The 25,995-nt window shown below is 41.0% G+C and overlaps 1 protein-coding gene across 1 annotated transcript in view; it reads left to right on the forward strand.

Annotated features, from left to right (window-relative positions):
* The first annotated feature begins 19 nt into the window (after positions 1 to 19).
* Positions 20 to 25,995, forward strand: part of LOC110535942 (rasGAP-activating-like protein 1) — a 59,413-nt gene continuing 33,437 nt past the window's right edge. The window contains exons 1-5 of the mRNA XM_021621337.3: positions 20 to 696; positions 1,127 to 1,183; positions 12,557 to 12,670; positions 13,433 to 13,494; positions 21,110 to 21,239. Coding sequence (XP_021477012.1) covers positions 632 to 696; positions 1,127 to 1,183; positions 12,557 to 12,670; positions 13,433 to 13,494; positions 21,110 to 21,239 — 428 coding nt within the window. The 5' untranslated portion in view covers positions 20 to 631. The remainder of the gene's footprint in view (positions 697 to 1,126; positions 1,184 to 12,556; positions 12,671 to 13,432; positions 13,495 to 21,109; positions 21,240 to 25,995) is intronic.

Raw genomic sequence — 25,995 nt, forward strand, 5'->3', positions numbered from 1 at the left:
GCGCCGCGCAATGTCTGTCAATCGAGTAAGGTGCAGATGCAACAAGGCGAGCAGCTGAGCATCGCTAATGACTTGAGGATGCTTGTGTTCGCAACTGTAGTTGACAGTGTCATGTGTCTCTTTTCGGCAGGTAGTGCAGGTTAATGAGACGCCAATGAAGTCTAAAGATGTATAGTTTTTTAAAGTAGCTACTATGATCTACATTTTTTTCCATTAAAATAGGTGGCTACAAATCGTATCTGGAAATTCGAAAATACGCATAGGATGATTATTTTCTTCAAAGGACCGAAATTAGGAAAGTAAATGTCAGTCAGAAAATATAGATTTGTTTATTGGCACGATACTTTAGATATATAAAACATTTGGTTGTTTCCACCCAAACATTTAACAACATTGTTGTTTGTTTGTCTACACTGGTCTTACGCTTATTCGTTTGCAACGTGACTGTTAATTATATATCTAAACCTGTACAATGCAAACGATACAACATTGATTAACATGGGCTCGACGCGCCGTCACGCGCAAAAGGTGCCAGAAATGAAGAGAACACACTTGCTGATGAGGGGAGCACCGTAGTAAGGATCTTGGATGGGCAGATGAAAACAAGTGGCAAAACCACTCTCTGTCAGAAATGGCCAAAAACACATCCCTATATTTCCGTATTGTAGAGGGCAGGAGCCTACCAGCCAAAGACGTGTGAGTATTTCGTAATTGTAATCAGGCAGCAATTACTACTATTTGCTTATTTATAGGTGTCTCGTTGTGTGAAGTACACTTATAGGACGTACACTTGTTTGAAGTCAAGAATACCTTTGTTTTACAGATTAGTGTATGTTAAAAATGAGTATACTTGACAGGTGTTCTCTAAGAAATGTATATCAATACGTTCTTAAGCAAATAATAAGTGAAGACATATCTGTAGGTTTCCTCTCCCACTGGGAACACGCTGGTTGAATCAACGTTGTTTCCACGTAATGTCATACGTTGAACCAACGTGGAACATATGTTGAATTTACCTCTGTGCACAGTGGGCTTGTACCATAATTCCATCTTAATTCCATCTTATTTAAATATATATTGAACTTTTTTTTAAAAATGTTTTAACTTTTTTTTGTTATCTCTGAAGCTCTGGGACCAGTGACCCATATTGCATTGTAAAAGTGGACAATGAAGTTGTGGCCAGGTGAGTCCATCAAGTCCTATGCGTTCTTGTTTTGTTTGCTACTTAATTTGACTATTTTATGATCAGAAATGCTATTGATAAGTGGGCTATACTGCTACTTTAGAATTTCATGTGACAGCAAGTGGCATGCTGCTGCCAAGAACATGAAAACTGATGTACATAAGGGGACAACTGTAAATGCAAAAATATTTATCAGTTCAAATGAAACTATTGTATCCTGCATACACGTTGAATTCAAAACTGGATGAGAACAGAATGTATGATGAGGGAGTGGGTTGGGATGTGGTACAGTAGGATAGATGTGTGATTACTGATCAGGACTGTGGTGTTCTTAGCTTGAGCCCCCCACAAGCCCATGAGAACCTGATCCAGAGCTGGCCTTTAGGACACCAGCAGGTAACCATGGTTCAGGCAGTGCATTGCCCTGTTTTTGGCTGTGTCTCCACACAAGCAATGGTGTAAGTTTGTGTTTGATATTCGGGGGTCGGGGTCAGTGGTTTCCGGTGTCAGTTCACCCCTCTAGGGTGTCCGAGGTCCTCCTGGTGTTAAAAAAGTTTTGAAACGGTTATTTCTGGTTAATTCTGAAGGGGAAATACATTCAAAAATGTCCTGATCATTTGGTCAATATACCCCAATAACGACAAACTCAGAAAGTCACCGCCCACAACCCTTCTTTAACTACATTTAAACAGTTAAAACCCATTATTCTATTTGTGTACTCTTAACCACATGGTCTTCAATAACACATTTCTTCGACCCAATTAACATCAAAGGAGTCAAGGCAATCTGAGTCGAGAAACATCTTCCTTGGTTACACAACTCAAATTCTCACCTGATGACTTGTTCGTCCTCTCCTTGCCTCAACATGGGTGGTGCTCTCTCACTCACTCTCTGTATTGCCTGTCTTTGAACCTTCCCATAATCGTATAACCAAATACAATTATCATATGACAAAAATGGCTGCACTTAGCAGTGATGGGGTTAGCTTATCAACACGAATTAGATTCTGCTTTTATTAGCAAAGTTATTAATTTATTGTCTGGCAATATGTATAGCTAGTTAGCTGACTATGTAGTACCAGTCTATTGAATTGTACAGTGTAGTTAGCTAGCTAGCTATACCTATTGCCAGACAGTAAATAAAGAATAGTGAATAAAAGCAGAATCTAATTAATGTTAATAAGCTAACATTTACTTACAGTCCTCTGCACTCCCCAAAAATCTTATGTCCTGCACTTTTCTCCTCTTTGGCATTGGCACCTCCATTAAAGTGGAACTGACAGCGTTTTAGCAACATGAAATCTTTTTAAAAATCTGTTCATATAAATCCCCAGGAAGAATGACAGCATTTGTTAATGTTCTGACAAGCGAGCACTTAGATATGGTCATTTTCATAAATTCATAGAATGTTTGGGAATGACATATGCTAAGGCATTTGTGAAAAATCTATAGCAATATACAGTGGGAAAACAGAAGAGCAATTGGACAATTTAATAGACACTGCAGTAAATAAAACTGAATACAAACATGTTTTGTCCTGGACTCTATGCAGACTGGTGCTTAATTTCTAATCAGAGCTACAGTAGGCCTATATGCAAATAAGCCATTTGCCACACGGGCCTGCCGTCATTTACTTTGAACTGGACTGTGTGTTTACAGGCAGTAGCAACAGCGAGACTTTAGATCATTAGAACGCATTCGCCAAAAGCCACAAAACACACCTGAATGGATTTCTGCAAATACGTATGTAAATACCACGGGAGTCCTCTTACATTTAGGAACTTCACAGTAATATTGATCAAGCAACCATGAACAGGTAGGCTCTCTCTCCCTCAGTTGCCTATGCACATCAACAACAAGATCAACAACTAATGCTAGCCAGAGTGAGATGAGCTAAAATCTAACGAGGGAACCCAGACCCTCTCAAACTTTTTCAGCCAGTTGGCCGTCAAAATTGCACAGATAAACGATGGGGAATAGTAGCCTGCTCTTCCTTTTGCAGCTTGCCTACCAATGCATGCTTGTCCCAATCCACTTTTTGACAACTGAATGGGATCTTGCTTGCCTGCCTGCCAAATACATTTGATTGACAACTAAGAGATATGCTAACTGTGAATAAGTCAATATACATTTCTTGCTAGCTAACCAAATGATACATGCATCCCTAGTTGTAGCCACTGAAAAATTATATGAGGGGAAAAGTCGGTCACTCATGCCACTCCTCCAATGACATCCTCCCAGCAGCTAGCTAGCTAACGTTAGGCTCCGTGTTTTTAGCTAGCTACATAAATAGATATGCTAGCCTAGGGGTGTCAAACTCTATCGTATTGAAAAAATATTTGCGGGCCTGATGTAACGGATGTGAAACGGCTAGCTAGTTAGCGGTGGTGCGCGCTAAGTAGCGTTTCAATCGGTGACGTCACTTGCTCTGAGACCTTGAAGTAGTGGTTCCCCTTGCTCTGCAAGGGCCGCAGCTTTTGTGGAACGATGGGTAACGATTCTTTGTGGGTGACTTGTTGATGTGTGCAGAGGGTCCCTGGTTCGCGCCCGGGTATGGGCGAGGGGACGGTCTAAAGTTATACTGTTACACTGACATAGCCTATTTGTTTTTATTTAAAAAACTTGCAACTTGCAACCCAAACTGGCCATTGCTAAATATTTGAAAGAAATATGCTCCTTTATAATGTCCACTTAGGTACATAGGATACTGTATATAGCATTTTAACATGTTAAAACAAAATAAGCGATACATAATATTTATCCAGTCTTTGCTGCTATGCTTGCATATGTACATAATATGCTGCGACCCTAATATACAAATATTTAATAATTCCAAATAACAAAAACGTAGCTATAGGTTGTTGTAACGTTTGAAAAACAAGTTTAAAAAAAATGTTTTGCACTGCATGGATTACCGGTGCGGTTGAATGCAGCATTGTTGTATGGTGCACTCAAAATGTCTTGTAGTTGTGTAGCCAGCCTAGGCTACTTCTCAAATGTTGCAGTAATATACCTACATGTTTCCCCTTTGTATTGTGTTTTGCTGCAGGTTTTGTTTTTTGGTATTCATTGTCAAGCTTTAAAAACTGAAGCCAGACTGCAACATTTTGTGTTAAGAAGCAGTGCGGCTTGGTTGGGTTGTGTTTCGGAGGACGCATGGCTTTCGTCTCTCCTGAGCCCATACAGGAGTTGTAGCGATGAGACAAGATAGTAACTACTAACAATTGGATACCACGAAATTTGGGAGAAAAGGGGGTCAAAAATAATAATAATATGCATATCCTTGCTTCAGGGCTTGAGCTACAGGCAGTTAGATTTGGTATGTCATTTAGGTACTGCAGGGTACCTCGGACCCAACGAGCCTCCAAGAGACACCGGACAGTGTAGGCCGGACGACCATCAACAAGTCGAGGGGGCGGAGGGGCCGAATGGACTGGTCCTCACCAGCTTGAGACGGGAGACATGGAAGGATGGGAGACGGGAGACATGGAAAGACCCTCATAGACCAGGGAAACTGAAGACGATAGGTGACTGGGTTGATGCGACTAAGGATCTTGAATGGTCCTATGTAGAGCGGAGTGAGCTTCCGCGAGTCCACCTTTTTAAGGGAAGATCACGGGTGGACAGCCATACCCGAAGAGGCCTTCGGTGTCAGTTTGCCTGGGGTTGTTGTCAGGCAGAGGAGCGGAGCAAGGAGGATCGCGCTCTGATCCAGGTGCTGCAACATCGTTGAATGAAAGCCGAGGCACCCCCGCTTCGGCCTCTTGTTCAGAAAACGGCGGGGGGCGAGAGTCCAGTGGACGAGTTCGGCGGTGTGTTGTTAGCTTACTCCACCCAGACAAGGAACTTGCTCCTGTTGCTGGACTGGGTAGAGACGAAACAGTGGAGGAACTTCTCCAGCTCCTGTTGGCCCGCGCCGTTTGCCCATTTGACTGTGGGTGGAACCCAGAGGAGAGACTCACCGACTCCCCCAGCAGGGAGCAGAAGGCTTTACAATACTGTGCAGCGAACTGAGGCCCACGATCCAATACAATGTCCTGGGGAAGTCCTTGTAGTCGAAAGACATGGTTAATCATGAGATCAGAGGTCTCCTTCGCTGAGGGCAACTTGGGTAAGGCAATGAAATGGGCTGCCTTGGAGAACCGATCAATGACCACCAGGATAGTGGTAAGCCCTTGGGATGGAGGTAACACTGTGATAAAGTCTACGGACAGGTGGGACCAGGGCCGGCTGGGGATGGGCAGAGGTTGGCGCAACCCAGCTGGTCGCTGTCGTGAGGACTTGACCTGGATGTGCAGTTAATTGAGAGGAGTGTCCTCATTGTAGTACTTGGGAATGGGCTGATTGCGGAATGTAAAGTATTTTTAGTGGGTACCCTGCCGGGGTCAGGTTCCTGGGTCTCGGAATGTCGGACCGTGGTCTCAATACTCCATATCCCAGGGGCCACAACGCGGGAGCTGGGGATGATGGGCTAGGAGTCTCTCTCCTCGTTAGAGACATTGTGTTGGCGGGACAGGGCGTCTGCTTTCTGATTCTTGGATTCCAGTCGATAGGCTAGTGTGAAATCAAACCTGTTAAAAAAACAGCCCACCTAGCCTGGCGAGCGTTCAATCTCTTGGCTTCTTGAATGGAGACCAAGTTCTTATAGTATGTCCAGATCACGAAGGATGAGGTGCCCCCTCCAACCAGTGTCTCCACTCCTCAAGGGCTCACTTAACTGCCAAGGGCTCCCGGTTGCCTACATCTTAGTTGTGTTCCGCTGGCGAGAACCGCTTGGAGAGAAAGGCGCATGGCTGCAGTTTCTTGTCCTCCTCGTTCCGCTGTGAAAGGACCACCCCTGCTCTGGTGTCTGAGGTGTCCACCTCTGCCACAAAGGGAAGAGTAGGATCAGGATGAACGAGGATGTGTTTGGAGGTGAAAAGTCCCTTGAGCTCCATGAATGCACTGTCAGCCTCAGGAGTCCAGCAACTTGCGGGTTAGACTTGCGGGTTAGAACCGTGAGAGTCGCTGCCACCACAAAGTTGCGTAAGAACTGGCAAACCCGAGGAACCACTGGATCGGCTTGAGGGAGGTGGGACGGGGCCAGTCGGCGACTGCCTCTACGGGATCCATTTGGATTCCTGCGGTAGAGATAATGTGACCCAGGAAGGACACTTGGGATACGTGGAACTCAAATTCTCTATCTTGACAGTTGACTCTGCAGGAGGCGTCTAAGGACTTGGCGGGTGTGCAGTATGTGTTCCGGAAGGGATTTGGAGAAGATTAGGATGTTGTAGAAGTAAACAAAGATGAACAGATTCAACATATCCCTAAGAGTGTCATTGACCAATACTTGAGAGACTGCTGGTGACTTCGATAATCTGAAGGGCATGACTAAATACTCAGTGACCACTAGGGGTGTTAAAGGCTAACTCCAAGCGGCGGGACATAAGGTGTAGGGAGTAACAATTCTTTATCGTAATCCGGTTCAGCCCTCTAATGGATGCAAGGATGCAGGCCTCCATCCTTCTTACCCATGAAGAAGAAGCCTGCACCAGCTTGAGATGTAGAGGGGTGAATGAAACATGCCTCCAGCGACTCCCAGATGTAATTGTCCATGACTGCTGCTTCAGGGATTGAGAGGGAGTACAGACGACCCCAGGGAGGTGTGGAGCCGGGTAGGAGTTCTATGACGCAGTCGTCCATCGAGGCCTTGAATCTGCAGAGGGATGGGACATTTCACTCAGGGGATTTGTAATTCTCTGGCAAAGTTCTGATCAATCAAATGAACTGTGTCCCCGGATTACACTAAGGCTTGAATCTGGTGCTGACGGTTGTCCCAGTGGAGGGTTGCAGGTAGTGACAGACGGTGACTGGGTAGCCGGTGGATAACTTCACAGCTTGTCAGGGCCTCACCTTGTCCTGCCGAGCCCTGGCGTTTCCCATCAGCTCTGGGCATGTAGTACGGAGATGGGCGAGACCTCCGCAGTAGAGGAAGCAGCCTTCGCACATGCGCCTGTCACGCTCCTGTGGGCTCAGACGTGTGTCCCCCATCTGAATGGGCTCCTCAATGATACTCCTTGGTGGGTTACAACATTTTTGATCTGGGCGATCTCTTCTGGGTCCATGTTTGGGCAGAAGCTTGCTGTGACGTGGTGAGGTTGGACCCAGGTGCAGAAAAAAGAACAGACAAGGAATCGGTGGTTAAGGATAAACATAATACTTTACTAAGAAACGGTAGCCCCAGGATCACAGTACACTTGAAAAAACAACAAACTCTCAAACTCACTCAGGAAAGGAATACACTTGGTAAACACAATCACAAAGACACAACGGTTGGAACCAAAATTTTAAATCTGGACTCATCAGACCAATGGACAGATTTCCACCAGTCTAATGTCCATTGCTCATGTTTCTTGTCCCAAGCAAGTCTTTTCTTCTTGTTGGTTTCTTTGCAGCAATTCAACCATGAAGGCCTGATTCACGCAGTCTCCTCTGAACAGTTGATGTTAAGATGTGTCTATTACTTGAACTCTGTGAATCATTTATCTGGGCTGCAATCTGAGGTGCAGTTAACTCTAATGAAGTTATCCTGTGCAGCAGAGGTAACTCCGGGTCTTCCTTTCCTGTGGTGGTCCTCACGAGAGCCAGTTTCATCATAGCGATTGATGGTTTTTGTGGCTGCGCTTGAAGAAACTTCAAAAGTTCTTGACATTTTCCTGATTGACTGACCTTCATGTCTTAAAGTAATGATGGACTGGGGTTTCTCTTTGCTTATTTTAGCTATTCTTGCCATAATATGGACTTGGTCTTTTACCAAATAGGGCTGTCTTCTGTAGACCACCCCTACCTTGTCACAACACAACTGATTGGCTCAAACGCATTGAGAAGGAAAGAAATTACACAAATAAATGTTTAACAAGGCACACCTGTTAATGGAAATGCATTCCAGGTGACTAATACATGAAGCTGGTTGAGAGAATGCAAAGAGTGTGCAAAGCTGTCATCAAAGCAAAGGGTGGTTACTTAAATGAATCTCAAATATAAAATATATTTTGATTTGTTTAGCACTTTTGTGGTTACTACATGATTCCATATGTGTTATTTCATAGTTGTGATGTCTTCACTATTATTCTACAATGTAGAAAATAGTAAAAAATAAAGAAAAACCCTTTGGAACAGTAGGTGTGTCCAAACTTTTGGCTGGTACTGTATACTGTACATATGACTAGAGGTCGACTGATTATGATTTTTCAACGCTGATAACGATTATTGGAGGCCCAAAAAAGCCGATACCAATTAATCAGCCGTTTTTTAAATGTTTTTATTTGTAATAATGACAATTACAACAATACTGAATTAACACTTATTTTAACTTAATATAATACATCAATAAAATCAATTTAGCCTAAAATAAATGAAACATGTTCAATTTGGTTTAAATAATGCAAAAACAAAGTGTTGGAGAAGAAAGTAATATGTGCCATGTAAAAATGTGTGCCATGTAAAATATGTGCCATGTAAAAAAGTTAACGTTTAAGTTCCATGCTCAGAACATGAGATCATATGAACGTTGGTGGTTCCTTTTAACATGAGACTTCAATATTCCAAGGTAAGAGGTTTTAGGTTGTAGTTAATATAGTATTTATAGGACTATTTCTCTCTATACCATTTGTATTTCATATACCTTTGACTATTGGATGTTCTTAGGTATTGGTCTTGATCAAGATGAGAAAGAAAGCGACCATCTAATTATCAGGAGGCAGCTTAGATCAAGAACAGCAAGGAAATGACTTCGTCAACAGTGGCCAGGAGTTGATATTGCTTACTTGACCAAGCATTGAGGTATTGCCAGTGTAACAGTATAGCTTCCGTCCCCCTCCTCTCCCCTTCCTGGGCTCGAACCAGGAACACATCGGCAACAGCCACACTCAAAGCATCGTTACCCATCGCTCCACAAAAGCCGCGGCCCTTGCAGCGCAAGGGGAATAACTACTCCAAATCTAAACGCGAGTGACGTTTGAAACGGTATTAGTGCACACCCAGCTAACTAGCTTGCCATTTCACATTGGTTACACCAGCCATTAGGCTGATAGGCTTGAAGTTATAAACAGCGCTGTGCTTGCGAAGAGCTGCTGGCAAAACGCACGAAAGTGCTGTTTGAATGAATGATTACGGGTCTGCTGCTGCTCAGTCAGACTGCTCTATCAAATCAGATATAATTATAACATAATAACACACAGAAATACGAGCCTTTGGTCATTAATATGGTCGAATCCGGAAACTATCATTTCGAAAACAAAACGTTTATTATTTCAGTGAAATATGGAACCGTTCGGTATTTTATCTTAACAGGTGGCATCCCTAAGTCTAAATATTCTTGTTACATTGCACAACCTTCAATGTTATGTCATAATTACGTAAAATTCTGGCAAATTAGTTTGCAATGAGCCAGGCAGCCCATACTGTTGCATATACCATGACTCTGCGTGCAATGAACACAAGAGAAATGACACAATTTCACCTGGTTAATATTGCCTGCTAAACTGGATTAGTAGTTATAACTAGTGATTATGATTGATTGTTTTTTATAAGATAAGTTTAATGCTAGCTAGCAATTTACCTTGGCTTCTACTGCATTCGCGTAACAGGCAGGCTACTCGTGGAGTGCAATGGTTAGAGCGTTGGACTAGTTAACTGTACTGTTGCAAGATTGGATCCCCTGAGCTGACAAGGTGAAAATCTGTCGTTCTGCCCCTGAACAAGGCAGTTAACCCACCATTCCTAGGCCGTCATTGAAAATAAGAATGTGTTCTTAACTGACTTGCCTAGTTAAATAAAGTATAAATTATTATTATTTTTAAATCGGTGTCCAAAAATACAGATTTCCGATTATTATGAAAACGGAAAAACGAATTAATCGGCCATTCCGATTAATCGGTCGACCTCCAATTATGACATAACATTGAAGGTTGTGCAATGTAACAGGAATATTTAGACTTATGGATGCCACCCGTTAGATAAAATACGGAACGGTTCCGTATTTCACTGAAAGAATAAAAGTCTTGTTTTCGAGATGATAGTTTCCGGATTCGACCATATTAATGACCTTGGCTCGTATTTCTGTGTTATTATGTTATAATTAAGTCTATGATTTGATAGAGCAGTCTAACTGAGCGATGGTAGGCACTAGCAGGCTTGTAGCATTCATTCAAACAGCACTTTTGTGCGTTTTGCCAGCAGCTCGTTGCTGTGCTTCAAGCATTGAGCTGTTTATGACTTCAAGCCTATCAACTCCCGAGATTAGGCTGGTGTAACCGATTTGAGCTGTTCTAATATGGAATTGGTCTTTTACTAAATAGGGCTATCTTCTGTATACCACCCCTACACAACTGAATGGCTCAAATGCATTAAGAAGGAAATAAATTCCACAAATTAACTTTTAACAAAGCATGCCTGTTAATTGAAATTTATTCCAGTTGACTATCTCATGAAGCTGGTTGATAGAATGCCAAGAGTCCGCAAAGCTGTCATCAAGGCAAAGGGTGGCTACTTTTTTGGTTACTACATGATTCCATATGTGTTATTTCATAGTTTTGATGTCTTTATTGTTATTCTACAATGTAGAAAATAGTACAAATAAAGAAACCCTTGAATGAGTAGGTGTGCCCAAACCTTTGACTGGTACTGTATATAATTAGCCTAAATCTCAAAGTGTAGCCTAGGTGATATGTCCACACCGATGCTGACATGAGGGGGGAACCATAAAATGTAACCAAACTTTTAATTACATAAATATAGACTAAACGGCAGTCGTATTTGACAAATATAATGTAGTATAATTAAGGCTTGATTCTGTTGACATAATCGAGGCACAGTTTGTTCAGAGAAAATGGTCAAAAGAGCGGAGAGAAAGCCACATCACCCACTTTGCAATCTGAGTGGAGGAAGTCAGCATTTCAAAACAATTTAACCATTAACTTAATCGTTTAATAACCTGGAGGTTTTATGGCATTTTATGAGGCATGTCTTATTTTGTTTCATATTAGCCTAGCCAAATCAGACCATAGAAATGTTGAGGGAATCATTTTATAAACTCTTCCTTATGCCATTGATACCAGCATTTCTATAATGTATTGGTTTTCAAATCAACTTTCTTTCATTGCCCAGCAGCCAAAGACATAATCGTGGTTATATTAGCAACCCATGGTAGTTGTTGCATCTTTAGATCTCCCCTCTCTCTCAATTCCAAACAGATATTTTCATCTCTGTCACATGAAACCGCTCGCATGTGTAGTGCGCTTTTTAGAACAGTGTGTTCCAGCTAATTGCCATTTTGGAACATTCGCTTGTATCCTATACTGTGTGTGTGCATTGCTGCGCTTACCGAACAGCCGGCTGCCTCTGGGGACCTGCACAACAAAAAAAGCATATTTGGCAGCGGGGGATCCAATCATAAAATTAGGAACTGAGTCTGTGGTGCAAAGGCACATAGCCAGTAGCTGCCTTGGCGCTTGGGGGACATTGGGGACATTTTTACCAATCCATCAAACTAATCATGGTGTGTTTCTAATATTGCAAGTTATGCGCCTGCACACAAGTCTACTCTGTGTATATACATTTCCAATATGTTTAATTTATTGTCATTTAAGGACTGTGTATGAGAACTGTTGGGTCGATTTGTCCTTATGTGTAACCACTAACGAGTTGGCTAATCAAGACTCCTGATACCTCTTTGTAAAATGAATGCAGACCAGATCCCAACGCACTGTTTCTACTTCCTGACAAACTGAAGTGTTTCAGGTTGATAAGATGCGTTTTGTTTTGTCTTTTAATTTTGTTGTTTGCTCTCCCATAATGAGATGAGTTGGAGGGTTGACTGACTGCAGAGATCTGCATCAGTCTCTGGCTGGCTCGTTGTCAGCATCATGGTGCTTTGACCCTGCTGTGGGCTAATGGTGTCTGGAAAAGCAGAGTCATTATAATAAAGGGATGCACATTACTGATGGAAATAGACCTTCCAGCTACCCATTGGCATAGAGGACATGATGCAGATGTCATTCCTCAATATCATGTCTAGACAGCAGGTTTGCAATCTCCAGTTTATGGTTTGAGCATCTGCAGTAGTTAATGTTTCATAATGAAAAGGTTGATTTAAGAATGATTGCGTGTAGACTTGTATTTTGTTACGCTATACACCACCTTTTGAAGGTATTGCATCATCATTCTGTCACTGTGTTTCATTACTTTCAACACACAACCCTCATTCTTAATTGTCATCTTTCATTGTTACTGACATCCATGACGACAGGGTATATTGTTATAAATAAGAAATAAGGGTCATACAGTACGTTCTGAGGTTACTGTCACAATTATTTGCAACCTTTCCTTGCAGGACAGCCACAGTGTGGAAGAATCTTAACCCTTTCTGGGGAGAAGAATACACCCTGCACCTCCCGACGGGGTTCCACTCGCTCTCCTTCTATGTCATGGATGAGGACACCATTGGGTAAGATGGTCTTCAACAGCTGTCAAAGATAATTCAGAGAATTGTTGTAGTGTGTCAACAAACTAGTTGATAATGGTGTATAAACAAGTTATATCTATATAACCTGTAAAGGTATCATATTTTTGTAATGTAAGAGATGTTCATGATTGTATTTGCTTGTTTAGCAGAGGCTGTGATTTGAGAGTTTTGTTACCTAGACGGACTGGGTTAGGAGCCATGCATGTGTATTTTGGAAAAACCTGCATGCTTTGAATAAACAAACACCAACACGCAGATGATACCACAGATTGAAAAATGAAAGACAACCTCAGTATTTTCCTTCCTGTCCTGATCAACGGTCTCGTCAGTTTATGAATATATTTTAGCTGTTATATCAGGGAACTCTATAGGATATTAAGTTATTTTTTGAGAAATATCTCGTGAAGTTCTCTTCAGATTGGCTATCTTAATTTGTCACAGATCATTTTCCTGTGTAGCAGGAAATGCAAATTGTGGTGTATTCAACGTTTAAAGAGGCTTCTAAAGTTTGTAATTTCCACTTTAAAATTTCAGACTTGATTTGCCCCACTGATAAATATATCAGCCCCTACAAAAATGTCCATTAATTATAATCCACATAATAATTCACATTTCCTCTTGTTGCTGGATTGTTTTCCTGCTGTGAGAAGCAGGGTCAATTTTAGACAGCGTATCTGTATTTTCTATAATAAGTTTTTATGAATATGCTATTGTGGTATTAAAATTCTCTATTTTTTGCCCTAGCCATGATGACGTCATTGGAAAGATATTGCTGAGCAAAGACGCCATCGGGGCCCAGGCTAAAGGTATACCTGATCACTATGCCACAATACTGTTGGTGTCTTTAAATTAAAGGGTGGCACCATCATGATGGGGAGAAACTACCAGCACAGAAACAATTCTAAATGCTTTTCATTGCTGTGGTTTATCTGTGGGTCTTCTTCTCTGCCTATGCCATGCTGAAGAGGGCAAGCCAAAAGAGGGTCACCAGAGAGGGGTTATTCCCACGACTCTGAGTAAGACTCTGCCATGTAGGTCACTGTAATTGAGGAGCTGGGCCTTTTTTAGGTCCTCTTGCTGGGAAATATTGCCAGTGTATTCTCACTCATCCATGGGTTAATTTAGAGATGTATTTCCTGACTTATGCTTATTTATTTGCTCACACGCTGTCCACCTCTTTTTTTTTTCTTTTTTCTGATTTGTCTCTGAGCAACATGCTCTCATTTCATTGGACAGGCTACAGGCTGAGGGAACGACCTGTACATAGTTACATTTTTGCAGGATTGCTCTTTGAATCAGGGTTTACATCAATGCCAGGATCATTCATTGTACATTGCAGCTGTCCTTTATGTCTGAAATGCCACTGTAGTCTGTGAGAATCAGCCAAAGCTTTTCAAACTGTCAGCCTGCGGCTTTCTTCACCACAGTACACCTGGCTCTCCTACAGTGGCTTTTAACGTGGGAATTAGTTTGAATTTCTAGCAATACGGTATATCCTTGCACTGCTTTTTCTTATGCATGGCAACTAGGTATAAAACCCTGAAGAAGAAAAAAAACACGCAAGTGTGTTGGTTAGAAATATATTGTTACTTTGAATGTGTTTTATCGCTACATAAAACTAAATGTGAAACCTTTTCTGTTAGTTAGTGTCTGATACCAGTCCTCTCCTGGGAACATTCTGCATTCAGTCCTGTGATTCACTGCAACATGTTGCCACTGAGTCAACAACTCCTTCACAGGATCTTGGGAATTCTCTCCTCTTTTGGCTGTGAAACTGAAGTTACTGCCCTCGCCACCTTGTATCTCAACCAGAAATGTCAGCAGCAGTGCCCATATTATTACACACAAAAGGATCCTCTTGTCTTTTGATATACTGTACCTTCAGAAAGCATTCACACCCGTTGACTTTTTAAACATTTTGTTGTGTTACAGCCTGAATTTAAACTGGATTAAATCGTTTTTTTTGTCACTGGCCTACACACAATACCCTATAATGTTCAAGTGGAATTATGTTTTATTAATTCTTACAAATGAATTAAAATGAAAAGCTGAAATGTCTTGTATTCAACCCCTTTTTTATGGTAAGCGTAAATATGTACAGAACAAAATATTTGCTTAACAAGTCAATAATAAGTTGCATGGACTCACTCTGTGTGCAATAATAGGGTTTATGATCTTTGAATGACTACAGTACCTCATCTCTGTACCCCACACATACATTTATCTGTAAGGTCCCTCAGCCGAGCAGTGAATTTCAAACACAGATTCAACCACAAAGACCAGGGAGGTTATCCAATGTCTCGCTGAAGAAGGGCACCTATTGGCAGATGGATGAAAATAAAAAAGCAGACATTGAATATCCCTTTGAGCATGATGAAGTTATTAATTACACTTTGGTTGGTATATCAATACACCCAGTCGCTACAAAGACGCAGGCATCCTTCCTAACTGAGTTGCCGGAGAGGAAGGAAACCGCTCAAGAATTTCACCATGAGGCCAATGGTGACTTTAAAACAGTTGCAGAGTTTAATGGCTGTGATGGAGGATGGATCAACAACATTGTAGTTAATACAATACTAACCTAATTGACAGAGTGAAAAGAAAGAAGCCTGTACAGAATAAAATGTTTCAAAACATGCATCCTGTTTGCAACAAGGCACTAAAGTAATATTGCAAAAAATGTGACAGTGTTATGTTTGGGGCAAATCCAATACAACACATTACTGAGTACTACTCTCCATATTTTCAAGCATAGTGGTGGCTACATCATGTTATGGGTATGCTTGTAATCGTTAAGGACTGGGGAGTTTTTCAGGATAAAAAATAAACCGAATGGAGCTAAGCACAGGCAAAATCCTAGAGGAAAATCTGGTTCAGTCTGCTTTCCACCAGACACTGGGAGACAAATTCACCTTTCAGCATGACAGTAACCTAAAACACAAGGCCAAATCTACACTGGAGTTGCTAACCAAGAAGACAGGGAATGGTCCTGAGTGACCGAGTTACAATTTTAAATGTTCTTGAAAATATATGGCAAGACCTGAAAATGGTTGTCTAGCAATGATCAACAACCAATTTGACAGCGCTTGAAGAATTTTGAAAAGAATAATGGGCAAATGTTGCATCCAGGTGTGGAAAGCTTTTTAGAGAAGGGTTCCCCAACGAATTTGGCCCGTTATTGTTGAATTTTCATTGTTGGACATAAAAATAAAACTGTACAAACACCAGGAAATCAGCTCCAAGTGATTTTAATTTGTTCCCAAAATTTTCCACGCATATTAGAGAGACGTTATCATATACAAATTTAAGCAAGATTTGAAATTATTATGTTTCAGTCAAATATTATATTTGTTTTTGGCTTCTTGCAGTCTACAAATTATTTGTAATTCTTGTTCTGGCCACCCGACCATTTGCTCAAGAAAAAAATTGGCCCTGTCTTAGAGACTTACCCAGAAAAACTTGCAGCTGTATCGCTGCCAAAGGTGCTTCCTCAAAGTCCTCAAAGTATTGACTTAACAGCTGCACCATTGAGAGCATCTTGACTGGCTGCATCACTGCTTGGTATGGCAACTATTTGGCATCCGACCGCAAGGTGCTACAGAGGGTAGTACATCAGTGAGGCCGAGCTCCCTGCCATCCAGGACCTCTATACCAGGCGGTGTCAGAGGAATGTCCTAAAAATTGTTAGACTCCAGCCACCCAAGTCATAGACTGTTCTCTCTGCTACCGCACGGCAAGCGGCATCGACTCACCAAGTCTGGGACTATCAGGACCCTGAACAGCTTCTATCCCCAAGCTATACGACTGCTAAAACGTTTGTTAAATAGTTAACCAATAGCTACCCAGAATATCTGCATTGACCATATTTGCACTCATCTCTTTTGACTCATCACGTACTCTGCTGTTACTGTTTATTATGTATCCCTTTACCTTGTCACTTTATCCTTACCTATATGTACATATCTACCTCGTGTATATGGCCAAGTTATCGTTACTCATTGTGTATTTATTCCTTGTTTCTATTTTTTCTCTCTGTATTGTTGGGAAGGGCCAGTAAGTCTGAACCAAGAGTTTCATATCAGACCATTTCTTACATGAATACAGTATGCCACTTTGAGTTGTCTTGCCTTCCAGGTCTCCTACTTGGTCATTTTGTAAATATATATGATTTTCTGTAACTACTACATGTGCCCATCTCATTGATATCAAATTATTAGAGATACACAGATTGTTTTTGCACCCACCATGTGGCATGTGCGTAATGGTCATGTGAGGTGAAATGGTCATGTGAGGTGAAATGGTCATGTGAGGTGAAACTTTGTTGGTTTGACCTGACGAATATCCGTTTCGGATGGAAACGTTGTCAATAAAGCGGTGAATTGGGCGCTTTAACCGTGTGCGGTCCTTCTTGTTCTTTACTAGGGCCAGTAAGTAAGCATTTCACTGCTGGTCTACACCTGTTGTGTATGAAGCAGGTGACAAATTACATTTGATTTGAATACTTATGTAAATGAGATCTGTATTTAATTTTCTTTTTTTTCCTCAATTTTTTTCTTTTTTTTTTCAAAATACATTTGCAAACATTTTTAAAAACATGTTTAAACTTTGTCATTATTGAGTATTGTGTTTAGATGGGTGAGAAAACAAATCTATTCAATCCATTTTGAATTCAGGCTGTAACACAACAGGGGTATGAATACTTTCTGAAGGCACTGTAAGTAGCAGACCGTGGCGGTCCATGCCATTTAAGATGAGGGAGGGTGATGCATTTTTTTATGAGCATGGCCTTATTTCTATTACAGCATATTGGATGACTGTCATTCATGTTCTGTTCACCCATTTCAATGTAATATCAATAGGTTTAGACTGCTACATTGTACTCAAATTTTCCCTATACCCATCATGAGGTTGCTACAACCTAGCCTACTAATGAAAGTTTACAACAGGTGCACAGGTCTGGAGAATTTTATTTTGTAATCAAGGTGACCGTGACATTCAAAATCACCTTGCAGACTCTTGCCTGCATCTAGCTGATCTAGGGTGTAACCATTAGTCGCAACAGTTGTAGACGAGAGTTTCTATTGGAGAAATTCAGGTATGTTTATCCCTGTTTCATTCCATTTGCCCTCTGTTTAAGATTTTTTGTCAACAGAATTGGCGGAATGAATACACACCCACCAACACAGTTCACTTTGATAGTAGACACATACAAACAGCATGATCACTTTGCTCATTGTATAATCCCTTCTCGCATCTATCCTGTCCTCCTACTGTACACCTTCATTGAAAAACTGTGTTTTAATAAATGATTTGGTGACGTGAATATATTCAGTACAGTTTTATCTAAAAAGGATAACTTTTTTAATGTTTCACTATTTTTATTTTTATGAAATTCACTGAGTGTGGTCCTCCCCTTCCTCCTTTGAGGATCCTCCACTGATAGCAGACATTTATCCAGGGTCTGACTTATGAGGATGTTTAAGGATTTACAAAATGTTCACAATGACAGAACCATGCAGGGCACTACCCATTAGAGACACTAGGCATTATTGATGTAGTACTGGGCTGGCTGTTCTACATTTCACTGATGGGTAGTGTTGTGTTCGAGACCACCTAAAGCGAAACGATTCAACACCAAGACTGAAGGAAATCGAATCAGAGTCAAGACCAAAACTGGGAGTGGGGTGAGTGGTCTGAGACCAAGTCAAGACCGAGACCAGACAAATGCGAATCTGTCACGAGAATTTTCAATCCCAATGATAATAACTGACAATCAATAGCTCTGACCAATCCCCGAGATCTGTAAGACCATGGGTTTAATAATAATTAGTCAAAGACTCAGCTTATGCAAAAAGAGAGTACAGTTTATTCAGAGAACGTTCTTAAGTCCATTATACAAAGACATCCATTTTATAGCTGCGCACATACTTCCACACAAACAGTAGGTATCCTACGCACATACTTCCACACAAACAGTAGGTATCCTACGCACATACTTCCACACAAACAGTAGGTATCCTACGCACATACTTCCACACAAACAGTAGGTATCCTACGCACATACTTCCACACAAACAGTAGGTATCCTACGCACATACTTCCACACAAACAATAGGTATCCTACACACACACACTTCCACACAAACAGTAGGTATCCTACGCACATACTTCCACACAAACAGTAGGAGAGTTTTATCTCCATAGTTCTCACCACTGTGTATCACTGCCCAGCCGACAGTCCCATTCCCCCGAGATGAGGGAAACCTTGAGAAGTACTCCCTATGCTCTCATAGGTTCCTCAGAGGCCTAGCCAGGTCGGTTCAAACACAGTTTTAATTGTTCTTCTGTATTTTTCTAGGCACCCACATTCAAGTTCAAATCCTAAGCTACGCCTTGCTCAGACAGTCTGTTTTTCCACTATACAGATACATTGTTTAACCTAATTCCGACTAAAACTACACACATCATCAGGTTATCATTTTATGATTCTAATCAATTTCATACAGTTATAAGGTTTCAGAGTTGAATTATTTTATCATTATCTTTCAACATATACATTATTTTATCAGAATCCAATGTCAAATTGCTACCATAATAAGAGTTAAAAATGTCCAGTATTTCTGTGTTCATATTTCAGAACAACATCTGGATTCTTTAGACATTCAGAATGGTGAAAAAATACATGCCAAGGACAAATAGAGAGACACTTTACAAATGATCACTAACCCAAACAGGTCTATAATAGAAAAAAATACTATGTTAAAACTTCCCCCGGTCTCCCCTAATAATAGTAGGCATGCAACTTTCAAACAATTTCCCTCATTCTTCCCTACCAGCGAATCAAAGAAATTCTGATGAGTGTGACAAGGTATTGAGGATATTTTTCAACTAAAGTAAAGGACAGCAATGCTATGAGTAAAGCAGGAAGCCCAGCTTTCAATGGGCGATAACATATCAACGTGTCATTTAAAAGAGTGTGCCTGACCAAGTGGTTTTATGCGCTGAGTGAATGGGAGCTGATCATTTAGAGTTTTTTTTACTCCTCTGGTCTTGGCTGGTATCTGGAAGAAAATATGAGTCCTCACTGTCCGAGACCGAGTCAAGACCGGATAAAAAAGGTATCTGACCCCGAGACAAGACAGGGACACTCAATATGTGGTCTTGAGTACTACAACACTGCTGATGGGCTTTATTAAACGATACATACGCTACATGACCAAAAGTTTGTGTACACCTGTTTGTCGAACATCTCATTCCAAAATCATGTGCATTAATATGAAGTTGGTCATCCCCTTTGCTGGTATAACAGTCTCCACTCTTCTGGAAAGGCTTTCCACTAGATGTTGGAACATTGCTGCTGGGACTTGCTTCCATTCAGTCACAAGAGCATTAGTGAGGTTGGGCACTGATGTTGGGCGATTAGTCCTGGCTCGCAGTTGGCGTTCCAATTCGTCCCAAAGGTGTTCTATGGGGTTGTAGTCAGGGCTCTGTGTAGGCCAGTCAAGTTGTTTGTTTTGTGCATGGGGGCATTGTCATGCAGAAACAGGAAAAGTCCTTCCCCAAACTGTTGCCACAAAGTTGTAAGCACAGAATCATCTAGAATGTCATTGTATGCTGTAGCGTTAAAACTTCCCTTCACTGGAACTAAGGGGCCTAGCCCGAAATATGAAAACAACCCCAGACCATTATTCCTCCTCCACCAAACTTTGGTTGGCATTATGCATTGGGGCAGTTATTGTTCTCCTGGCATCCACCAAACCCAGATTAATCCGTCAGACTGACAGATGGTGAAGCGTGATTCTTCACTCCAGAGAACGCGTGTACACTGCTCCAGAGTCCAATGGCGGCGAGCTTTACACCACTCCAGCCGACTCTTGGCATTGCGCATGGTGATCGCAGGCTTGTGTACAGCTGTTCGGCTATGGAAACCCATGAAGCACCCGACGAACAGTTATTGTGCTGACGTTGCTCCCAGGGGCAGTTTGGAACTCTGTAGTGAGTGTTGCAAACAAGGACAGGTGATTTTTACGCGCTATGCACTTCACCACTCTGAGGTCCCGTTCTTTGAGCTTGTGTCGCCTACCACTTCGTGGCTGAGCCGTTGTTGCCCCTAGATGTTTCCACTTCACAATAACAGCACTTACAGTTGAGCGGGGCAGCTCTAGCAGGGCAGAAATTTGACGAATTGACTTGTTGGAAAGGTGGCATCCTATGCCAGTGCCACGTTGAAAGTCACTGAGCTCTTCAGTAAGGCCATTCTACTGCCAAGGTTTGTCTATGGAGATTGCATGGCTGTGTTCTAGATTTTATACACCTGTCAGCAACGTGTGTGGCTGAAATAGCCGAATCCATTAATTTGAAGGGATGTCCACATACTTTTGTAATATTGTGTATGCGTTGTAAAATGTCCCCTTTGTCCAGGGTTGGATAACTGGCTGAATCTAACCCGGGTGGACCCAGATGAGGAAGTGCAGGGGGAGATCCACCTGGGACTGGAGCTTCTCAGAGATGCCAAGAGGATAGGACTGCGCTGCCATTTCATAGAGGCCAGGTAATACACCCACTTTATTGCCTAATTGATGCTACTGTAAGCCGTTATGGTCTCTTGTTCAAATATATAACTTCTTGTTGAAATATATAACTGCTTCTTCAATCTCAAAAGGTCATCAAAATGCTCATCCTCTGTGTGACAGATCATCATGCAATATTTCATGTTACCAGGAATATCACACTCCATTTCAGTGTTTTATAAAAGAGTCTCGAATGCATAATATGGAAATTGTGAGATTTTAATGTTGATTTGGCAGACGGATCTTAATTGTGACATTGAGGAGGATGTATGGAAAAATATTGTTTCCAATGTAGGGTGGTGTACCAGGGTTGCAAGGGTGAAATGTACACATAAGATTGTTTATAGGTACTATTGGACCCCTGTTAGATTAAATAAATGGGGTTTATTGCAAAATAATGTATGCTGGAATTGCAAGGGTAGGTAGGTAGCTTTCTGCATGCTATATGGGATTGTCCCATGGTGCTCCTTTTCTGGAAGAAGGTTCTTCAGAAGCTTGAAGAATGGGTGGGACAGCCTATTCCAGAGTCCCCACAGCTGTTCTTATTAGGAGATATATCTATTTTACCGGTGGTGTGAAGTACTTAAGTAAAAATACTTGAAAGGACTACTTAAGTCGTTTTTTTGCTACTTAAGTCGTTTATCTGTGCTTTACTTCACTATTTATATTTCTTACTACTTTTACTTCACTGCATTCCTAAAGAAATGTATGTACTTTTTATGCCATACATTTTCCCTGACACCCAAAAGTACTTATTTCAATTTGAATGCTTAGCAGGACAGGAAAATGTTCCAATTCCCACACTTATCAAGAGAACATCCGTGGCCATCCCTGCTGCCTCTGATCTGACGGACTCACTAAACTAATGCTTTGTTTGTAAATGATGTCTAAGTGTTGGAGTGTTATCAACAACCGCTGAATAGCGCTACATTCAATAAATATTACTACAAATATTTATATCCATGAAATCACAAGTGCAATATAGGAAAACACAGCTTAGCCTTTTGTTAATCCACCTGTCGTGTCAGATTTTGAAATGATGCTTTACAGCGAAAGCAATCCAAGCGTTTGTGTAAGTTTATCGATCGCACGACAAAGCATTAAGTACACTTAGCATCAGGTAGCTTGGTCACGAATCTTCGGATGTTTTCACTCACGAGACTCCCAGTTACACAACAAATGTTCCTTTTTTTCCATAAAGATTATTTTTATATCCAAAATACCTCCGTTTGTTTGGCGCGTTATGTTCAGAAATCCACAGGAAAGAGTGGTCACGACTACACAGACGAAAATTCCAAATAGTTTCCATATTGTCCACAGAAACATGTCAAACACTTTTTATAATCAATCCTCAGGTTGTTTTTAAAATATATAATCGATAATATATCAACCGCAAATGGCTTTCACAGTAGGAGAGGGAAAAGCAATACCTATCCAAACTCTGTTGCGCGAGCAAAACTCATGTGACCACTTGACGCGATGTTATCGCTCTGGCTCATTTTTCAAAATAAAAGCCTGAAACTATGTCGGAAGACTGTTGACACCTTGAGGAAGCGATAGGAAAAGGAATCTGGTTCATATCCCTTTAAATCCAGCAAAGGGAGGCTATGGAACTTGGAGTTTTCAAAATAGAAGCCACTTCCTGTTTTGATTTTCCTCAGGGTTTTGCCTGCAATATCAGTTCTGTTATACTCAGGGACAATATTTTGACAGTTTTGGAAACTTTAGAGTGTTTTCTATCCAATACTAATAATAATATGCATATATTAGCAACTGAGATTGAGGAGCTGGCTGTTTACAATGGGCACCTTTTCATCCAAGCTACTCAATACTGCCCCTGCAGCCATAAAAAGTTAATATAAGGAATTTTTAATTACTTATACTTGTACGTTTACTTTTGATAGTTAAGTATATTTTAGCTATTACATTTACTTTTGATACTTAAGTATCAAACCAAATACTTTTAGACTTTTACTCAAGTAGAATTTTACTGGGTGACTTTCACTTTCATTTTCTATTAAGGTATCTTTACTTTTACTCAAGTAGGACAATTGGGTACTTTTTCCACCACTATATTTTAGCACCAGACGTTAGCAAAGAAAAGTTTGGTTTTGCCTCAGTGGGTTTTCTTAGTAGACTCATAACTGGAAGAGTGCAGATTGCCTGAAATCAACAGATTGGCTCAAATTTATGGTGGAGACTGCATCTCATGAATCAATGATAGCAAAATGACAGGAGAGGAAAGGGAAATTTAGTACGATGTGGGATCACTTTTTGAATTATTTAAGGGACATGCGTGTGAGAAGCGAGGGTGTAAGTTAGTACAAATAATTTATTTGATTATTATTGTAACTTTTTTATATTATTATTATTACTTGTTGTGACCGAAGCGCTTCCAAATATGGAGAGGCTGTCAAGAAACACTGGCATGTTTTATCATCGGACCCAGTTTTGCCAGCTGAATTTAAGAATCCACCACTTATTGTATATAAGAGAGGTCGAAACTTACGGGATAAATTGGTCCATGCCGACTGCCAGCCATGAAAGAAAATCAGCCAGGCATTTTTTCGCCTTCCTCCGAATGGTAGCTAAAAATGCAGAGGTTGCGCACCGTGCAGTAATATGAAGTGTGAATATTTCTGCCACCCACATATAGGTTCCAAATAAATGACATTATTACGTGCTCAAACCCACCCATGTTATCTACATTATTAAATGTCCACCTGGGCTGTGTTTTGTAGGTAAAACCTCTTGTTCTCTCAAACAGAATTCGTGAACATAAAAGTTAAATCAGGAGTAACAACAGGGATTATCCAGTCGCAGTACATTTTAATGAACAAAAACAGGACATTCTACTTTTAGGTTCTGTGGCATAGAGAAAGTTAAGATATCAGACAGGGGAGGTGATATAGATAATACTCTGAGCAAAATATAATGTTTTGGGATTTTCACCCTCCAGACATTATTTCCCAAAGGTCTTAATGATGAAATGCCTATGTATGTTATGTTGTAAATGTGAACATTAATTAATGCCCCCATTTCAAATTTCTCTGACGCTTATCTTGGGCTATTCCCAATGATTTATGAAAAGTTGCTTGATGGGTCGATGTCCTCATTGTGGTTTTACAGACGTGTTTAATACGTCTTATTTTGTAAAACACATGATTAAATATTTATGAAATGCGCATTGTTATATTGGGTAACACTCATTTTCCCTCGACTCCAACCCCATTCGATGCATGGAATGGATGAGGGTGGAGCTGTGTCTACATAAGGGTGCTAATTTTAAAACAACTCACAAAAGCTCTGAGGAAGGCCTTGAGACCTATAAGTAAAGCTTATTAAAGAGCAGTGATACTATAAAGAGCAGTGGGCGTGTTCCTTCTTTTTTCTCACCTTATTCAACTGTTACCATGCACATGCAAAAAAGATAGCTCAGATGTGCGAATGCCTTTTGAATTAAGATTATTTAAGTCAAAACTGTAACTCGGCCACTCAGGAACATTCACTGATTTCTTGGTAAGCAACTCCAGTGTAGATTTTGCCTTGTTTTAGCTTATTGTCTTGCTGAAAGGTGAATTAAACTCCCAGTGTCTGATGGAAACCAGACTGAACCAGGTATTCCTCTAGGATTTTGCCTGCGCTTAGCTCCTTAGCTCCATTCCGTTTATTTTTAGTCCTGAAAAACTCCCAAATCCTTAACGATTACAAGCATACCCATAACATGTTGCAGCCACTACTATGCTTGAAAGTAGTAGTAGTTGGATTTTCCCCAAACCCCCCCCACTTTGTATTCAGGAAAATAAATTAATGGCTTTGCCACATGCATGTTGCATGTTTTGGAATATTTGAATTCTGTACATGCTACCTTATTTTCACTCTGTCAATTAGGTTAGTATTGTGGAGTAACTACAATGTTGTTTATCCATCCTCAATTTTCTCCAATCGCAGCCATGTAAACTGTGTAACCATTGGCATCGTGAATACTTTCTTAAGGCACTGTATGTTATTGATGTCGCCTTTATTCTTAAAATAAATACAAGTCCCAGAGGAGATTGTGTTTACCCGCCTGTTGAAGTGCCAGCAGACACCAAGGCCACAGAGTTACAATAAGCAGATTTTGAGGAGTATACGCTCATTTAGAAAAAGGAATGTGCCACAGAGAAAGCCATTAAGAAATGAGAGGCAGAGAGGTCCCTGAGAGGGTTTCAATAACGTGATGGGGACTGAGCACTGTAAGCATGGCATCTGTCCAGCTTGGCTGTTTCTGCAGGGTTTGAGCAATCAGTGGCAATGTGCTCAAGACCCCCTGAAGGAGGGCTTCTAACTAGATCTGGCAAGCTCTCATTACTGCCTAACATTTGAGATTAGGGGTTTCAATTTAGTTATTTTCTACTAAATTAATACTAACAACATTTGTACACTGTAGTGATTGATGTCTGATAGATATCTCTGTAATTGATTGGTTATGCGTGTCATTGTCATAACCGGATGTGACTGACCTAGCGAACTATGCTAATAGAACTAACCTAGCAGTAAGGACTAGCAGATAGTTGCTCGGTGAACTGCATGTTAATTGCCTGATTTAAGAGTTTGTAACATAACTAAACCGGATAATTCACAGCCTGGCCTACATCATGACATGTGGTCAGAATTAAAGAACTCACACGTCGAAGATTAGTGGGGAAATGTCGAAATGTAACCTACCTACCTACCTAGCCGTTACATTTTTCACAG

This window comes from Oncorhynchus mykiss, chromosome 11, assembly GCF_057628025.1.
Source record: "Oncorhynchus mykiss isolate SJ-2025 chromosome 11, ASM5762802v1, whole genome shotgun sequence".
Taxonomy (NCBI): domain Eukaryota; kingdom Metazoa; phylum Chordata; class Actinopteri; order Salmoniformes; family Salmonidae; genus Oncorhynchus; species Oncorhynchus mykiss.